This window comes from Mytilus trossulus, chromosome 5 (genome assembly GCF_036588685.1).
Source record: "Mytilus trossulus isolate FHL-02 chromosome 5, PNRI_Mtr1.1.1.hap1, whole genome shotgun sequence".
Lineage (NCBI taxonomy): Eukaryota > Metazoa > Mollusca > Bivalvia > Mytilida > Mytilidae > Mytilus > Mytilus trossulus.
Window position 1 is genome coordinate 10,952,704 of NC_086377.1, and position 14,478 is coordinate 10,967,181.

General features: G+C 32.6%; 2 protein-coding genes across 2 annotated transcripts; both read left to right on the forward strand.

Moving 5' to 3' along the window:
- The first annotated feature begins 5,139 nt into the window (after positions 1-5,139).
- On the forward strand, positions 5,140-9,334 carry LOC134717593 (uncharacterized). The gene is made up of 4 exons (XM_063580086.1): positions 5,140-5,609; positions 7,654-7,838; positions 8,379-8,445; positions 9,144-9,334. The coding sequence occupies exons 1-4, from the start codon at positions 5,162-5,164 to the stop codon at positions 9,332-9,334; spliced, it is 891 nt and encodes a 296-aa protein (XP_063436156.1). The 5' UTR covers positions 5,140-5,161.
- Positions 9,242-14,147, forward strand: LOC134719411 (uncharacterized). Its single transcript, XM_063582411.1, has 4 exons — positions 9,242-9,691; positions 10,261-10,431; positions 11,652-11,736; positions 13,062-14,147. Exons 1-4 carry the CDS (start codon positions 9,540-9,542, stop codon positions 14,109-14,111), a joined length of 1,458 nt encoding a protein of 485 aa, XP_063438481.1. The 5' UTR covers positions 9,242-9,539; the 3' UTR covers positions 14,112-14,147.
- Positions 14,148-14,478: the final 331 nt, after the last annotated feature.

Sequence of the window (14,478 nt, forward strand, 5' to 3'; positions counted from 1 at the left end):
TTGTTTGGTTCCTGGAATCCAATGGGCTATTAGCCAATATCCAGTGTGGATTCCGACAGGGTCGCAGTACTCTTGATCATCTTGTTCGATTCGAATCATTTGTCCGTAATGGTTTTGCGAAAAATGAGCATGTGGTGTCGGTCTTTTTCGACCTTGAGAAGGCCTATGATACTGCATGGAAATATGGTATTTTAAAAGATCTATTTGATATGGGGTTGAAAGGCAATATGCCTAATTTTATTTCTAATTTTCTCTCTAACAGACAATTTAATGTTAGAGTTAATTCGACCATGTCTGATCTTTATGATCAAGAGATGGGTGTCCCTCAGGGCAGTATTTTATCTGTTACATTATTTAGTCTTAAAATCAACAGCCTTGTTGAAGTTTTAAAAAGTAATATTGAAGGTTCATTGTACGTTGATGATTTTTTAATATGTTACAGAGGCAAAAATATGAATAACATTGAAAGACAATTACAATTATGTCTTGGAAGAATTGAAAAATGGGCCTCGGAAAATGGTTTTAAATTTTCCACTTCAAAAACGGTCGGGATGCATTTTTGTAACAAAAGAAAATTGCATCTTGATCCAGAACTAACTTTGTACGGCAACCCAATTAAAATGGTTGATGAAACCAAATTTCTTGGTTTACTTTTCGATAAAAAGTTAACCTTTCTACCCCATATCAAAATGTTAAAAGCGAGATGTTTAAAAGCTTTAGATATTTTAAAAGTTGTCGGCAGCACTGACTGGGGTGCTGATCGCAACATTTTACTCAATTTATATAGATCTCTTGTTAGATCTAAACTAGATTATGGCTCTATAGTGTATGGCTCTGCAAGGAAGTCCTACATACAGATTCTCGATGCTGTGCATCACCAAGGTTTGCGTCTCTGTCTTGGCGCATTTAAAACCTCACCAGTTGAGAGTCTGTATGTAGAGGCTGATGAGCACTCACTCACTGACAGACGTTTGAAGCTTGGACTTCAATATGCTGTCAAACTAAAAGCGCATTCAGATAATCCTGCCTACAGCTGTGTTTTTAATCCGATTTATGAAGATATTTTTGCAAAACATGAAAATAAAATTCCTCCGTTAGGTTTACGTTTAAAACCACATTTAGCTTCTTTTGATTTAAAATCTGTTGCTCAAGTTCAAACTTGCAAATGTCCTCCATGGGAACTTCCCAAACCAAAAATGATATTTGATCTCCGTGAACACAATAAAAATAAAACAAATCCTCTTTTAATTCAGCAACACTATGCTGAAATTAAAGCCGATTATCTCGATTTTTCAACTGTCTATACTGATGGATCAAAAGATGGTGATAGAGTTGCATCTGCTGCTGTCTTCAGGGACAGAGCTGCAACCCTCCGTTTGCCATCTGATGCATCCATCTTTACTGCTGAAGCAGAAGCAATAATTTTGGCTTTGAAATTTATTGCTTCTTCAGATAAATCCAAATTTATTATATGTTCGGATTCACTTTCATGCTTACAAGCTATACGAAACACTAAAATTAAAAACCCAACAATCCTGAAAATTTTATATGTAATGAGGAATTTAAAAATTCTTCTGAAAGAAATAATATTTCTATGGATTCCGAGTCATGTTGGAATCCTTGGAAACACAGCTGTAGACCTTGAGGCAAAGAATGCCCTTGGTGACCCTCTATCTAACTGTGATATACCATATACTGATTTTAAATCTAATATTAGAGAATATGTTTTTAATATATTGAAAAATAAATGGAGTAAAAAAGACGATAATAAATTGCATGAAATTAAACCTAATTTAGGCAAACCTTTTGATAATATTATGTGCAGAAAAGATCAGTGTGTTATTACTAGATGTCGTATTGGTCATACTAGAATAACACACGAGTATCTTTTAAAAAATGAAGATGAACCACAATGTGTTCCTTGCAACTGCAAGTATACTATTAAACATGTTTTAATTAATTGTATTGACTTTGCTGATATTCGTAAGAAGCATTTCAATGTCAATAATATGTATGATTTATTTAATAATGTTCCATTTACAAATATTGTTGCTTTTTTAAAAGAAATTGGAATTTATTATAAAATATAAAAATGTTATTACATTTAAATCGATTTTAATTTTTATCACGTTATTTTACTGTTGATTTTTATTTGTATATAATCAATTTGCTTTAGTCAAGAATTTTAGTGTATTGAAGGACCTTTTGTCTTATTTTAAAAATATGCTTTAAATTGTAAAAATATTCGAATTAGCTCTCGCCGCGATATAGCCTTTTTGTGCTAATGCGGCGTAAAGCAACCAACAATCAATCAATCAATCTCAGTCGCAACTGAAAAACTGTTTTTATAAGTAACTACGGTCCCTGTTTCTGATTCATAAGTGACAACGGTTGGTGTTTGTTAATCAGTGGGTGTGTCCGTTTCTGATTCATAAGTAACGGTTGGTGTTTGTTGATCAGTTGGTGTGACTGTTTCTGTTTCATCAGTGGCTACGGTTGATGTTTGTTGATCAGTGGGTGTCCCTGTATCTGTTTCATTAGTAATTAGTAACTACGATGGGTGTTTGTTGATCAGTGGGTGTGCCTGTTTCTGTTTCATAAGTAACTACGGTGGGTGTTTGTTGATCAGTGGGTGTCCCTGTATCTGCTCCATTAGTAACTACGATGGGTGTTTGTTGATCAGTGGGTGTGCCTGTTTCTGTTTCATAAGTAACTACGATGGGTGTTTGTTGATCAGTGGGTGTCCCTGTTTCTGTTTCATAAGTGACTACGGTTGGTGTTTGTTGATCAGTGGGTGTCTCTGTTTCTGATTCATCAGTGGCTACGGTTGATGTTTGTTGATCAGTGGGTGTCCCTGTATCTGCTCCATTAGTAACTACGGTGGGTGTTTGTTGATCAGTGGGTGTGCCTGTTTCTGTCTCATAAGTAACTACGGTGGGTGTTTGTTGATCAGTGGATGTCCCTGTTTCTGTTTCATCAGCGGCTACGGTTGGTGCTTGTTGATCAGTACGTGTCCCTGTTTCTGTTTCATTAGTAACTACGGTTGCACTGGTCTGGTACAAATGAATCTCACTCATGTCATTGGCAATCATGCCACAAGTATTCTTTTATTATTGTAAAATATTTGAAAGAAAGTGGTCAAATTTGATTAAAATCAAAGCTCAGTCAGCCCAACGTGTGGCTGTGTACTTATACATCCCTCTTTTGTTATATGAATTGACTCTTTGTACTGAATTACAAAACTTATTTTTTCTTTGAATTGTTAACTTCAAACACTATTTATCTGAATTTTTTTTATATTTAATTTAGTCTAAATCAGATTTTCATTTTTGTAACATGATAAATATAAAATGAGGTATGCTTATTTCCTTATGGAAATTATAATAAATTTATTTCATCATCAGATTATTACTATACATTGTATTTAAAAAGAAATGTTTACCATTCTTACCCTTTCAAATATTTCCTGTTTTTCACTGTCTTTCCTTGTTCTCTTTATTCTATAGGTCATATGTCATGTATGTCGAAATGTGTGCTTCAAGATTTACATCTTTTGATCAGATCCAATCACTTTGTAATACTTGGCGCTGAACACTTGTCCAGTTTGAAATAATAACTCGAGCTGCAATTCATTTTACATAACATATTTAAAGGTTGAGATTTAACATGGATGCACTCATTTTCATTTTTGACAAAAAACATCTCAAAAGTGACATATCATAGCATATTTGATAATTGTTTCATATCAAAGCTTGAATTTCGGCATAATAGCTAAATGAGTTAAAATCTTTCATATGAATTAATTGAATCAACTATTACAATGTACTATTAAAAGTATATGAATGTATGGACACTTATATTCAAGTGTGTTATAAAAGTGGCAAAAATATTTCATCAATTCAGATTAACTCGAAGGTTGAGGTAACATCGACCCTTGATCTTTTTCTTAATATCTGCTCCTTTCTTTCCAATTTTCACTTTTTTGAACATATATATTTTATACTAACCGGTTTAATAAGAGGACAACAGAAAACCAGGACAACAAGTTGGAGCTGTAGACCTTGAGGCAAAAAAAAAAACCACAATAATATGTATGATTTATTTAATAATGTTCCATTTACAAATATTGTTGCTTTTTTAAAAGAAATTGGAATTTATTATAGAATATAAAATTGTTATTATATTTAAATCGATTTTAATTTTTATCACGTTATTTTACTTTTGATTTTTATTTGTATATACTCAATTTGCTTTAGTCAAGATTTTTAGTATATTGAAGGACCTTTTGTCTTATTTTAAAAATATGCTTTAAATTGTAAAAATAGTCGAATTAGCTCTCGCCGCGATATAGCCTTTTTGTGCTAATGCGGCGTAAAGCAACCAACAATCAATCAATCAATGGAGCTGATTTCTTATTGATAAATGGCATAATTGTAAGATTAAAAAATATATGTGAGTGTGTTTCCTGATACATCTTTGAATAGATAGGGAATAGGTACATGTAGGTAGGATTTGTTTTCCCATTTAACCATTTTTATTACTTTTTTATACATAGACTGATTGAGTCTATGGGAGGGACATTATGACTTTTACACTGCATCTTGAAAAATTAAACTTCACGTAGGCTTTTTTTCGCTTACAAAATAGGAAAGTATGTTTGTAGAAAAGTTCAGAACACGCATGTTTTTTGTTTGGCCTAATTATAAAATCACCGGGAACATAATACATATCAGAGACAAATTGCAGTGGTACCAGGTTTTAGAATTAGTTGTCGGTATGAACTGACCACATAATGATTTTAATTTCTCACTTTGTTCAATATTTTGGTGTTAATCTGTCTTAACTGTCTTAGCTGTCTTGTGAATTGGTTTATTACCGGAGTCAAACGCGGATACCTTGCGTTCAAATCCGAATTTTATCTTCTTTCATGTTGGTGGTTATGATGAATAAAAATGAAACGAATGGTATTGCCTGCATCAAATCTTTTACACGTCGGTTCATTTTTTCGAGTCTATAAATTAAGGTAAGGTTTGCGTTCACAGGGAGACAACTCGTATTCAAATCGTGGAATAACACTGATTCACTCGAGCGTTTGAAATCAGCGAAATTTACCTTGTCAATGCAAACATAATTTGCAATCATTCTACTTATCGTCTGCAAAATGTTGCGAAGTAAAACAGGAAAATTTCAATCGAAAAAGTCATTTGTTAAGCAATTCAAAGCTCAAGAGTCCAGAAGAAATATATTAGTAAGTCATCCTGTTGATGAGCCCATTACAGCAGATCACAACTACGTGCATGCCAACACTTATCCAGTTTTCTCAGACTCAGATCTTGAACTTGGTGCAAGCTGTACCATTGACCCATCTCTTAATAATGACTGGAAGACAGGTAGACGGGTAGTCGAGCTTCAAGCCTTAGCCCAACAGATGTTTTGCACCTCGTGTGATGCTCGACTACACCTGGCCGACATCGAGAGCGAGAGACGATATGGTTTAGGCAGCATACTTTTTATAAGGTGTCAGAACAGTGTGTGCAGTTCATTAAACGACGTTAAAACAGGAAAGAGAAACAACGGAACATTTGACATCAATTCAAAATTAGCACTAGGTAATTACAATGTTTTTTGTACATACATTTAAATATTATAGAAAAAAAATGAAAGGGAACAACTATGTAATCTACAAATGTATGGATGGGGTGGGCAGGGATTTAACTGAAGACTGGCAGCTGTAGCCCACAGCTTAAATTGTGTATGCCAAATATATATTCCTATATAAGAAAAGGAATCTGGGTCCATTCTGAATTTCTCACTGATTTACATTCACCCTAGAACCTGTTCGCCCTGATTATTAACTGATACCTGTTTGCTCAGGATACATTCGCCCTGTCTTATTATTTTTTATGCCCCACCTACGATAGAAGAGGGGCATTATGCTTTCTGGTCTGTGCATCCGTTCGTCCATCCGTCATCCGTCTGTCCCACTTCAGGTTAAAGTTTTTGGTCAAAGTACATGTATATATAGTTTTTGATGAAGTTGAAGTCCAATCAACTTGAAACTTAGTATACATGTGCCCATTTAGGATCTTTCTAATTTAAATGCCAAGTTAGAGTTTTTACCCCAATTTTTCGATTCACAATCACTGAACATAGAAAATGACAGTGCAAATTTCAGGTTAAAGTTTTTGGTCAAGGTAGTTTTTGATAAAGTAGAAGTCCAATCAACTTGAAACTTAGTATACATGTTCCCTTTGATAAGATCATTCTAATTTTAATGCCAAATTAGAGAATTTATTTCAATTTCACGGTACACTAAACATAGAAAATGGTAGTGCGAGTAGTTCATCCATGTACTGTGGACACATTCTTGTTTTTAACTGTTGTCTAGTTGTGAGACTACTACAGTAGGAGTCTCAGTCTAGTTGCATGATTTTAAGTATTTAAACAACAAAAAAACTATGTTAAAATTTGTTGAAAAATTGACAGATTATTTATAGTAGTATCATAGTATAATAATAAGGGAACTTGTAAATCCGTTCCGTGGTTTACATTTCGTACATCATTGTTTTCATTAATTTAAAGCTGAATATTTTATCAAAACAAAACAAAACATTTGTTTTTATTATTAATCCATCAACTGAAAAGACAAGGATCTCAATAATTCGGACCACTGAATTTACTGATCCTAAACAAGCAATTAAAAGACTGAATCTGTCTGAATAAGTTTATTTAACTTCAATGCCCTGAATATTATATTTATTTTAGTAGGGCAATGGACGCTATGGAAGAATAATCCCAGGGGGAACATGTTATTAGGGCGAACGGACCCAATACCCAAGAAAACTGAAATTTAAGAAGCCCACATCAAATTTTAGGGGCCATTGGCGTGTGGGCTCCTGCTAATTTCAAACCCTGGGTGGGGGTATTACAATCACTCTGATTTCAATAGGAAGAAATCAATTATTTTACACTATTTTGTTATTTTTAAACCATTTAAAAAAATAATTCCCCCCTCTTTTCCCCTTACAACTGCATTTCAGCGATTGTCTGAAGTCCAATGCCTGTTTTGCAAGACAAGCTGATGCAGTGGGAGGATCTACATAGATATTAATTTGATATTTGATATTTGGTATAGATTTATCATGACCTGTTAAAGTTTGAATCCAATACTATAAGGTTAAAGATTAAATTTTGCTGCTTTATAAATTATTATTTTCTCATTTCCTGTCTACATTAGAATGATTTATATTAGGCAAAAGAAAAGTATATTACCATGATGACGGATGTAAATTTTATGCCCATCAAATTTCGCCCTAAGATGAGATTTTACATTATTGGAAAAAGTGGTGTTGGATCAGGCAGTCCCTAATTTAATTTCTTCCTTATGTAGTTAAAAAAGGGATTAAAGTTGAAGTGACTTATTATAAAGCTCAATGACTAAAATTTCGTTCATCCAATACTATGTATACATTTTCAACTTTTCCTTCAGCTTGCATGAAAAATTAATACGGAATAAATATGTCAATTTGACAATCATGATTTTAATAATGAATTGATATTTCATTTCAGTGTTGGTGCATTTAATGTGATAAAAATGTGACTTTTCTTGGAAGCGATTGTTCTTTAAACTAATATGTATGCAAAATATTGTAGCCATGGTACACACAGGAATGGGCCCAGTACAGATTAACAACTTCCTTGCAACTTTAAATTTACCACCAGTTGTGCCGTCCACTCTTAAGAGAAGGGAACAAAAAATTGATACAACTCTGGAGACCGTAGCCAAAAAATCTTGTCTTGAGGCCCAAAAAGAAGAAATTGAAAAGGGAAATGGAAAGGTAATAAACTTAAAATTCCAAATGATTATTTTTATATTAATTATCATGAATAAATATACAATATATATGTACATTGTTGGAAAATATAAAATTTATTTTTTATGAGCTTCAAAAACATGACGAAAAGGAAAGCTAATTGCTGAGCTTTTCTCCTGTTTTGTAGCAAAGAAAACCCATGGACCGCTTACTTACTTGAAAATAGGGATTATCGAAAAGTGCACACTTAAACTCACCACAATTGCATATATAAACACTAAACATTTCTAGATATGGGGCTGATTTAGGACTGGCTTGATATTGATCAGGAACAATATTTTGGAAAGTAACTATGTATTCCATCATTTTCATCATTGAAAGAGCAAATATTTTATAATCTGTTGCCAAAATCTGCTTCTGTAAAATAGCTTTTTAGAATATAGGTAGACTGCTTTATAGATTGTTGGTTAGGCAACATCAAACAGTTCAAATTTTATTTCTTGCCTTACATGAATTCTTCAGTACACGTATTTAATATATGTATGTATCTATTTTTTTTTAAAGATGGAAGTAAGCTTTGACGGTGGGTGGCAGAAAAGGGGTACAGGATGGAATTATAATAGTAATACAGGTGAGAATTTTTCTGTTTATTTTTACTTGTATGAAAATAAGAAAGATGTGGTATGATTGCTAAATTTAGACATTTATCCCTATAAACCAAAACATTTAGATATTAACAACTATATGTCCCACCATGTGGTCTTGAACAATGAGTAAAACCAATATTGCAAAGCTAGCTCTAAAGGGCAGTGAAATGACAAATGGCAAACAATTTAAACGAGAAAACTAATGGCCTGATTTATGAACAAAACTAAATTCAGTGTTCATTATGTTGCACATTTTTTATCTGTCCAACTTAAACTTACTCCAAGATCAATAATCAAAAAATAAATTAAATTTTTAGTTATTTTAAACTTTTCATATTGCATGTACAAATGTATTATTATCTTATAGTATTATTATCTTATAGAAATGTAAGCATTTGGAATCATTTCGAATGCTTACAATACATTTTTCAATATAATTGATATTTTCAAGGGACATAACTCTTTTAAAAATAATTGATCTACACTGATTTTCTAATTTGTCCTAAACATTGCTGATAAAAAACAAATGATATAAATGTCATAAAAATCTGGTAAAACTTGTACACATGTAATTTTACATGTAATTAATATTTACAAGAGACATAACTCTTTTTACGTCTGCCTTCATGGTAATTTACCTGTTTGGAATCATTTTATGTAAAAATAACGTCCATAATTTCAGGCCATGCATCATTAATTGGGAAAGAAACGGGAAAGGTATTGCAGTTCTCTCTTAGAAGTAAATCTTGCCAGATATGTGACCTACATCAGGGTAAAACCACACTATACCTGTACATGAATGTTCAAAAAACTGGGATGGTTCTAGTAAGGCAATGGAGCCTGACATGGCAATATCAATGGCCAGAGAGTTAGAGTAACTGGATGTGCAATAGATGTCATCCATGGTGATAATGACTCGACCACAACTTCTCGACTGAAAGCTGTTTTCCCTTCAATTGAGAAGAAAGATGACAGTAACCACACTAAAAAAGGCATCACATCAAAACTATATAAGCTTAGCCACAAATATAAAGTTCTAAAACAACCAAATGTAATATCTTACATTGGGAGATGCTTCATGTACGCCATAAAAGAATGCCAGACAAAAGAGCCAGAGAGTCTTAGAAAATCACTGGATATTATAGTTCCACATTTATATGGTGACCACTCTCTTTGTGCCAGTGAAGATGCTACCTGGTGCAGTTATCAGAAGAATCCTTCTCAATTCAGGTATAGTACATAGTTCTTTAAGAAAAAGAAAAAAATATTTATTTCAAATAGTTTAATGCTACTAATACTATTGTAAATATTTAGCATTTAATCTACTTCTGAACTGGATATCTTTAAAATTGGTTTGCAGCTTTAACTTCTTAACAATGATACCTTGTAAAGTCCTTGCAGCGTTAACCCCCCAAAGAACAGGGGGACATTAGATGAGATGCCTGGGAAAAGATCCTTAAAAAAATCTGTTTAAAGTTTGTTATTTTCTTATACAGATTACATATAACAAGTTCAATAACAATAAGGTGTCCCATTGTGCAAAATATTCAAGTATAAAAAGTTATTAGTTGATACCACTATGTTAATATATAATGTATATATATAGGTAAATATAAAACAAGAATAAAAAAATATATGTTGAGATTCTTAGCCAATAAACACAGAAGTCAGATATACTTGAGTTATGATAATGCTTTGTACATGTATTGTACAACTGATTATTTGATTATTTTTTGTGTCTAAAAAGTTGTTTTGGGTTGTGATTTTTATCCTTAACATTTAAACAATCAATTTTATAGGTACCGCAGTCTACCGCAGGGTAAGCCTCTCACATGTCCAAGTCTTCAGACAGATCTTAAAGCCATTGTAAACAGCCAAAAAGATAGAGCTGCCTGCTTGACCAACTTAGGATCAACCCAAGCAAATGAGAATTTTAATTTCATAGTTTCAACAAAAGCTCCAAAAAACAAGTAAGATATCTGTTCATATTCATAATGAATAAGAATTTATATGATATAAAAAAGAAGATAGGGTATGATTGCCAATAAAACAACTCTCCACACGAGATCAAAATAACACACAAATCAACAACTATCACTGGCGGATCAAGAAATTTTTATAAGGGGGGGGGAGCCAATCAGTGATATTTGTTTGCCTTAAATTAGTGGAGAATAAAGGCTTTTCCCCCTGGAGAATAATCCAAATTTGAAAAAAAAATGGCTTTAAATTTTTCCCAAAAAGACAACCTTTTCCCCAAACAGTGCAGTCTCAGTAGAAATCGTGCATAAATACAAACTGAAAAACACTCATTTGATCAATTTTTTTGCCTAAAATTTCTATATTAGGATTATGTGCACATTTGAGGGTATATTTATGTATCATTAATTTACTGACAAAATGGGGTCTTATTTTAAAGCAGGGTTTGACTCTTGAAAATGGGTCTGTAAATTGAAGTTTCAGTCAAATTTATGGTTTATTCCAGATTTCCCAATTCCAGGAAAATGACGCATATATTCCTTATAAAAAAAGGTAGAGGTAGTTTTGAAAAAAGCCAACAATATCACTGCCAAAGGCTGCCTTAAAGGGGCCTGCTCCAGTCACACTTCATTGATTCCCTATATAAGCAACCAAATTTTTGGAATATTTTTATCCTTAATATGCATTTAATCAGCCACTCAATAATTTATACATCAAACCAATCATTATACCCCAGCTTTAAAAAGGGGGGTATACTGTTTTACCTCTGTCTGGCCTTCCGTCAGTCCGTCCGTCCCATGAATATTTTTCGTCGCATTTTTCTCAGGAACTACAATACAAGGATTTCTGAAATTTGGTTTCAGGATTTATATATTTAAAGTCAGCTATACTGTTTAATGCGTTTTCAGATTGATCACTTGACAACTTCCTGTTTACCGAACACTTGTATGATTTTACACATGATAGCCAAGTTGAAAATTTTCGTCACATTTTTCTCAGGAACTAAAATACAAGGATTTCTGAAATTAAGTTTCAGGATTTATATAAGTCAGCTATACCGTGTGATGCGTTTTCAGATTTGTTTCACTTGTTTATTCTGTCAACACTTGCCTCATTGTTCATTGTAAACATGTTGTTTTGCATTTAATTTTTCATACAAAAAATACTTGTTCAACTGCATTATAAATGGGACTTTCAACCTTAATATTTACAGGTCATTTGGATCAAGCAAATCTCTGACAGGGAGAATTTCAGCATCTGTTCTGCAGAAGAACGAGGGTCACAAGTATTTAGAAAAGGTTTGTGTTAGATAGAACTATAAGTGATAGACAGGCAGGCAGATTAAACCTGGTATGTGGAATGATTGTAAGGTGTACATGTCTGTCTGGCTTTGTTTCATCTGACCATGATTTCATTTTTATGATTCTTTGGTTATTGTTAAGTTTTTGTAATTTTGTCTGTATTTCACATGTTAAAAGCATTAATTCAACTAAATTTTGAGTATAGAATTATTGCAAGCTAAGAAAAACAAAGGAAACAATATGCCAAGCCATGTAGTTAATGACACAGAGACAAAGATATATGGATATTAAAAATTTCACACAAAACTTGGTTCATATTGTTGAGCTACATTTTGTACATTTGTGTACATTATTTAATAAACTTGATACGTACTGTTACTTTTCAACAAAACCAAGTAGAAATCTTATCTAAGTCAATGCCTTGCCCATAATGAAGGTTTGGGATTAGATTCCTGGCTGAGTCTAACAAAAGGCTTTAAAACTTGTATTTGCTGTTTATCCACCTGAGGAGTCTGGAGGTCTGTCTTCTTGTGTACTATTACTTTATATGATAGTATGACACTTACATCATGAATATTTTCATCATAAGTCCACTATCATCATACTGTCCTGGACATGGATGTATTATAGGTTTTGCAGATCTTTTACCTCCCCTTAATTGAAATTTTTAATGTAGATTCATGGTATAAATCTGCTAATTTGGAGACAGATTGGGAATTTATATGTTAGACTGTTGATTTATAGAAAGAAAAACCTGGGGATATATTGCATTATTCAAAATGTTCAAATAAATACAAAATATTTGTGTTTTTAGATTATTTTTTCAGCTTGGCCATTTAAGGGGAGATAAATCTTCTACTATTTTTTTATACTGGACTGAAAGAGTAATTTAGTATCTTACTTGTAGCAATACAACAAGTTTGGTGACAACATTTTTTCTTTCAACTTTCTTTAAGCATATTAAAAAAAATATCTTCTTATATTTTATCTCAAAATTCTCATAGATTTCTTTTATTAATGCCAAAAAATGTGTTTTTTTCATGAACAATCTGGGCACATTTGAACAATTTGTATGACCTGTATCTTGATAAATAGCCCAGGACCCATACTTTTTATTAGTTTTCGTAAAAAGCATAGACAAGACTTTATTTTGGCAAAGTATAAAAAAGATCTATCTGAGGAAATCTGACCTTTTATTTACCTTAATGACCATAAGGGAAAAGAATTGACTTTAGTCACTTTTTCATCAAATGCTTTACAATCTATATCTTTATATTTGATTTATAAAGCTAGTGGCAATAAGTTTTGTCTCTTTTTCATAGGTTAACAAGGCTGTAGGATTATCACCGGGAGAATTTACCTTCAGAATGGCCTTAAAAATTGCTGCTAAGAGAAAGCTTCAAAAAGCGAAGCAGATTAGTTTACAAGCAAAGAGGAAACGTCTGTTGAAAAAAATATTGAAAAGTAAGAAAGAAGCAACTAAGGAAATTCACGAAGGTGTTACCTACTACCAAGCTGCTGAATTACATCTAGATGAAGAACTAACCCAAACAACAGAAATTCCCAATAGATTAACACTACCTGAAAATGCCTTTACATATGTTGTATTTGATACAGAAACAACTGGCAGAGGGAGAAATAGTGACATTTTGCAGATAGCAGCTGGTGATGATTTTAATGTGTATGCTCAGCCACGTTGTGAAATTTCTGAACAGGCATCTGCTGTGAATATGCTAAGATACGATAGGGGAACAAATACTATGTTCCATAGAGGTATTCCAGTTTTATCAAAACCAATACAGGAAGCTCTTTTGGATTTTATTGAATATCTAAAGAAAGTTCCTCAACCCATACTTGTAGGACACAATGCTTGTAATTTTGACATTCCTATTGTTTGTAATAGAATGTCTGAATTTAAATTATTTTCAGAATTTTCTTCTCATGTTTTTGGTTTTGTTGACACTCTGAAAATTTCAAAAAGAATCTTCCAAAAGTGTGATGTTGGCAACTACAAGCAGGAAAATCTCGTCAGTAAACTTACAAACTGCACTTATCAAGCACATGATGCAAAAGAAGATGTGAGAGTATTGACTACTTTATTCACAGAAAAAATAGAGAAGGAAGTGCTTGATGAAGACCTTTTCCACATATCCTTTCATGATGTGAAGAAAAGATATGATGAAATTTTACAACAGAAATTTATGTCATTAGCAGCAGTGACCAAGTTGGCCAGAAATGGTGTCTCTCCACTTCATCTTAGATTAGCGCATAACAGAAACTCTGGTTTAAAGTTATTATTAACTGATCTGCATATAAGATTAACAAACAAGAACTTAACATCTGTGATTAGTTTCCTGGAGAAAGAAGAGTGAATTTCATACTGTTAGCATCACTTGGCGTCCGTAGTTGTCTTACTGTCTTCACTCTACTTTTTACAAAATTTTTCTCTTAAACTATTGTGCCATATTCCCCATTTTCTTTACAATTTTATTTGTACTAATAATCATTGCATATCAGTTTCATTGCATTTATTTGAGGCAAACTTGAAGGAAGAAAACAAAAACAAAGAGATCAGCAATTTTTTTCAATTTGAAAAGGGGTGTTTCTAAAGAACAGTAAAAGTAAGGCCACCAAAAATCATAATATATCTTTGTTTTGTGGTAATAAGCATTGTGTATAAGTTTCAAAATATTAGGTTAAGGCAATTGTTCAATTTGTAAAGGGGCATAACTCAAGAAT

What these genes read in the sequence shown, in the direction of transcription:
- LOC134717593 (XM_063580086.1), top strand. Translation starts at nt 5,162, where the DNA reads ATGTTGCGAAGTAAAACAGGAAAATTTCAATCGAAAAAGTCATTTGTT. An exon ending in TTGAAAAGGGAAATGGAAAG is followed by an intron (nt 7,839 to 8,378) that starts GTAATAAACTTA and finishes TTTTTTTTAAAG; the next exon opens with ATGGAAGTAAGCTTTGACGG. An exon ending in GAATTATAATAGTAATACAG is followed by an intron (nt 8,446 to 9,143) that starts GTGAGAATTTTT and finishes CCATAATTTCAG; the next exon opens with GCCATGCATCATTAATTGGG.
- LOC134719411 (XM_063582411.1), top strand. Translation starts at nt 9,540, where the DNA reads ATGTACGCCATAAAAGAATGCCAGACAAAAGAGCCAGAGAGTCTTAGA. An exon ending in AAGAATCCTTCTCAATTCAG is followed by an intron (nt 9,692 to 10,260) that starts GTATAGTACATA and finishes TCAATTTTATAG; the next exon opens with GTACCGCAGTCTACCGCAGG. An exon ending in ACAAAAGCTCCAAAAAACAA is followed by an intron (nt 10,432 to 11,651) that starts GTAAGATATCTG and finishes TAATATTTACAG; the next exon opens with GTCATTTGGATCAAGCAAAT.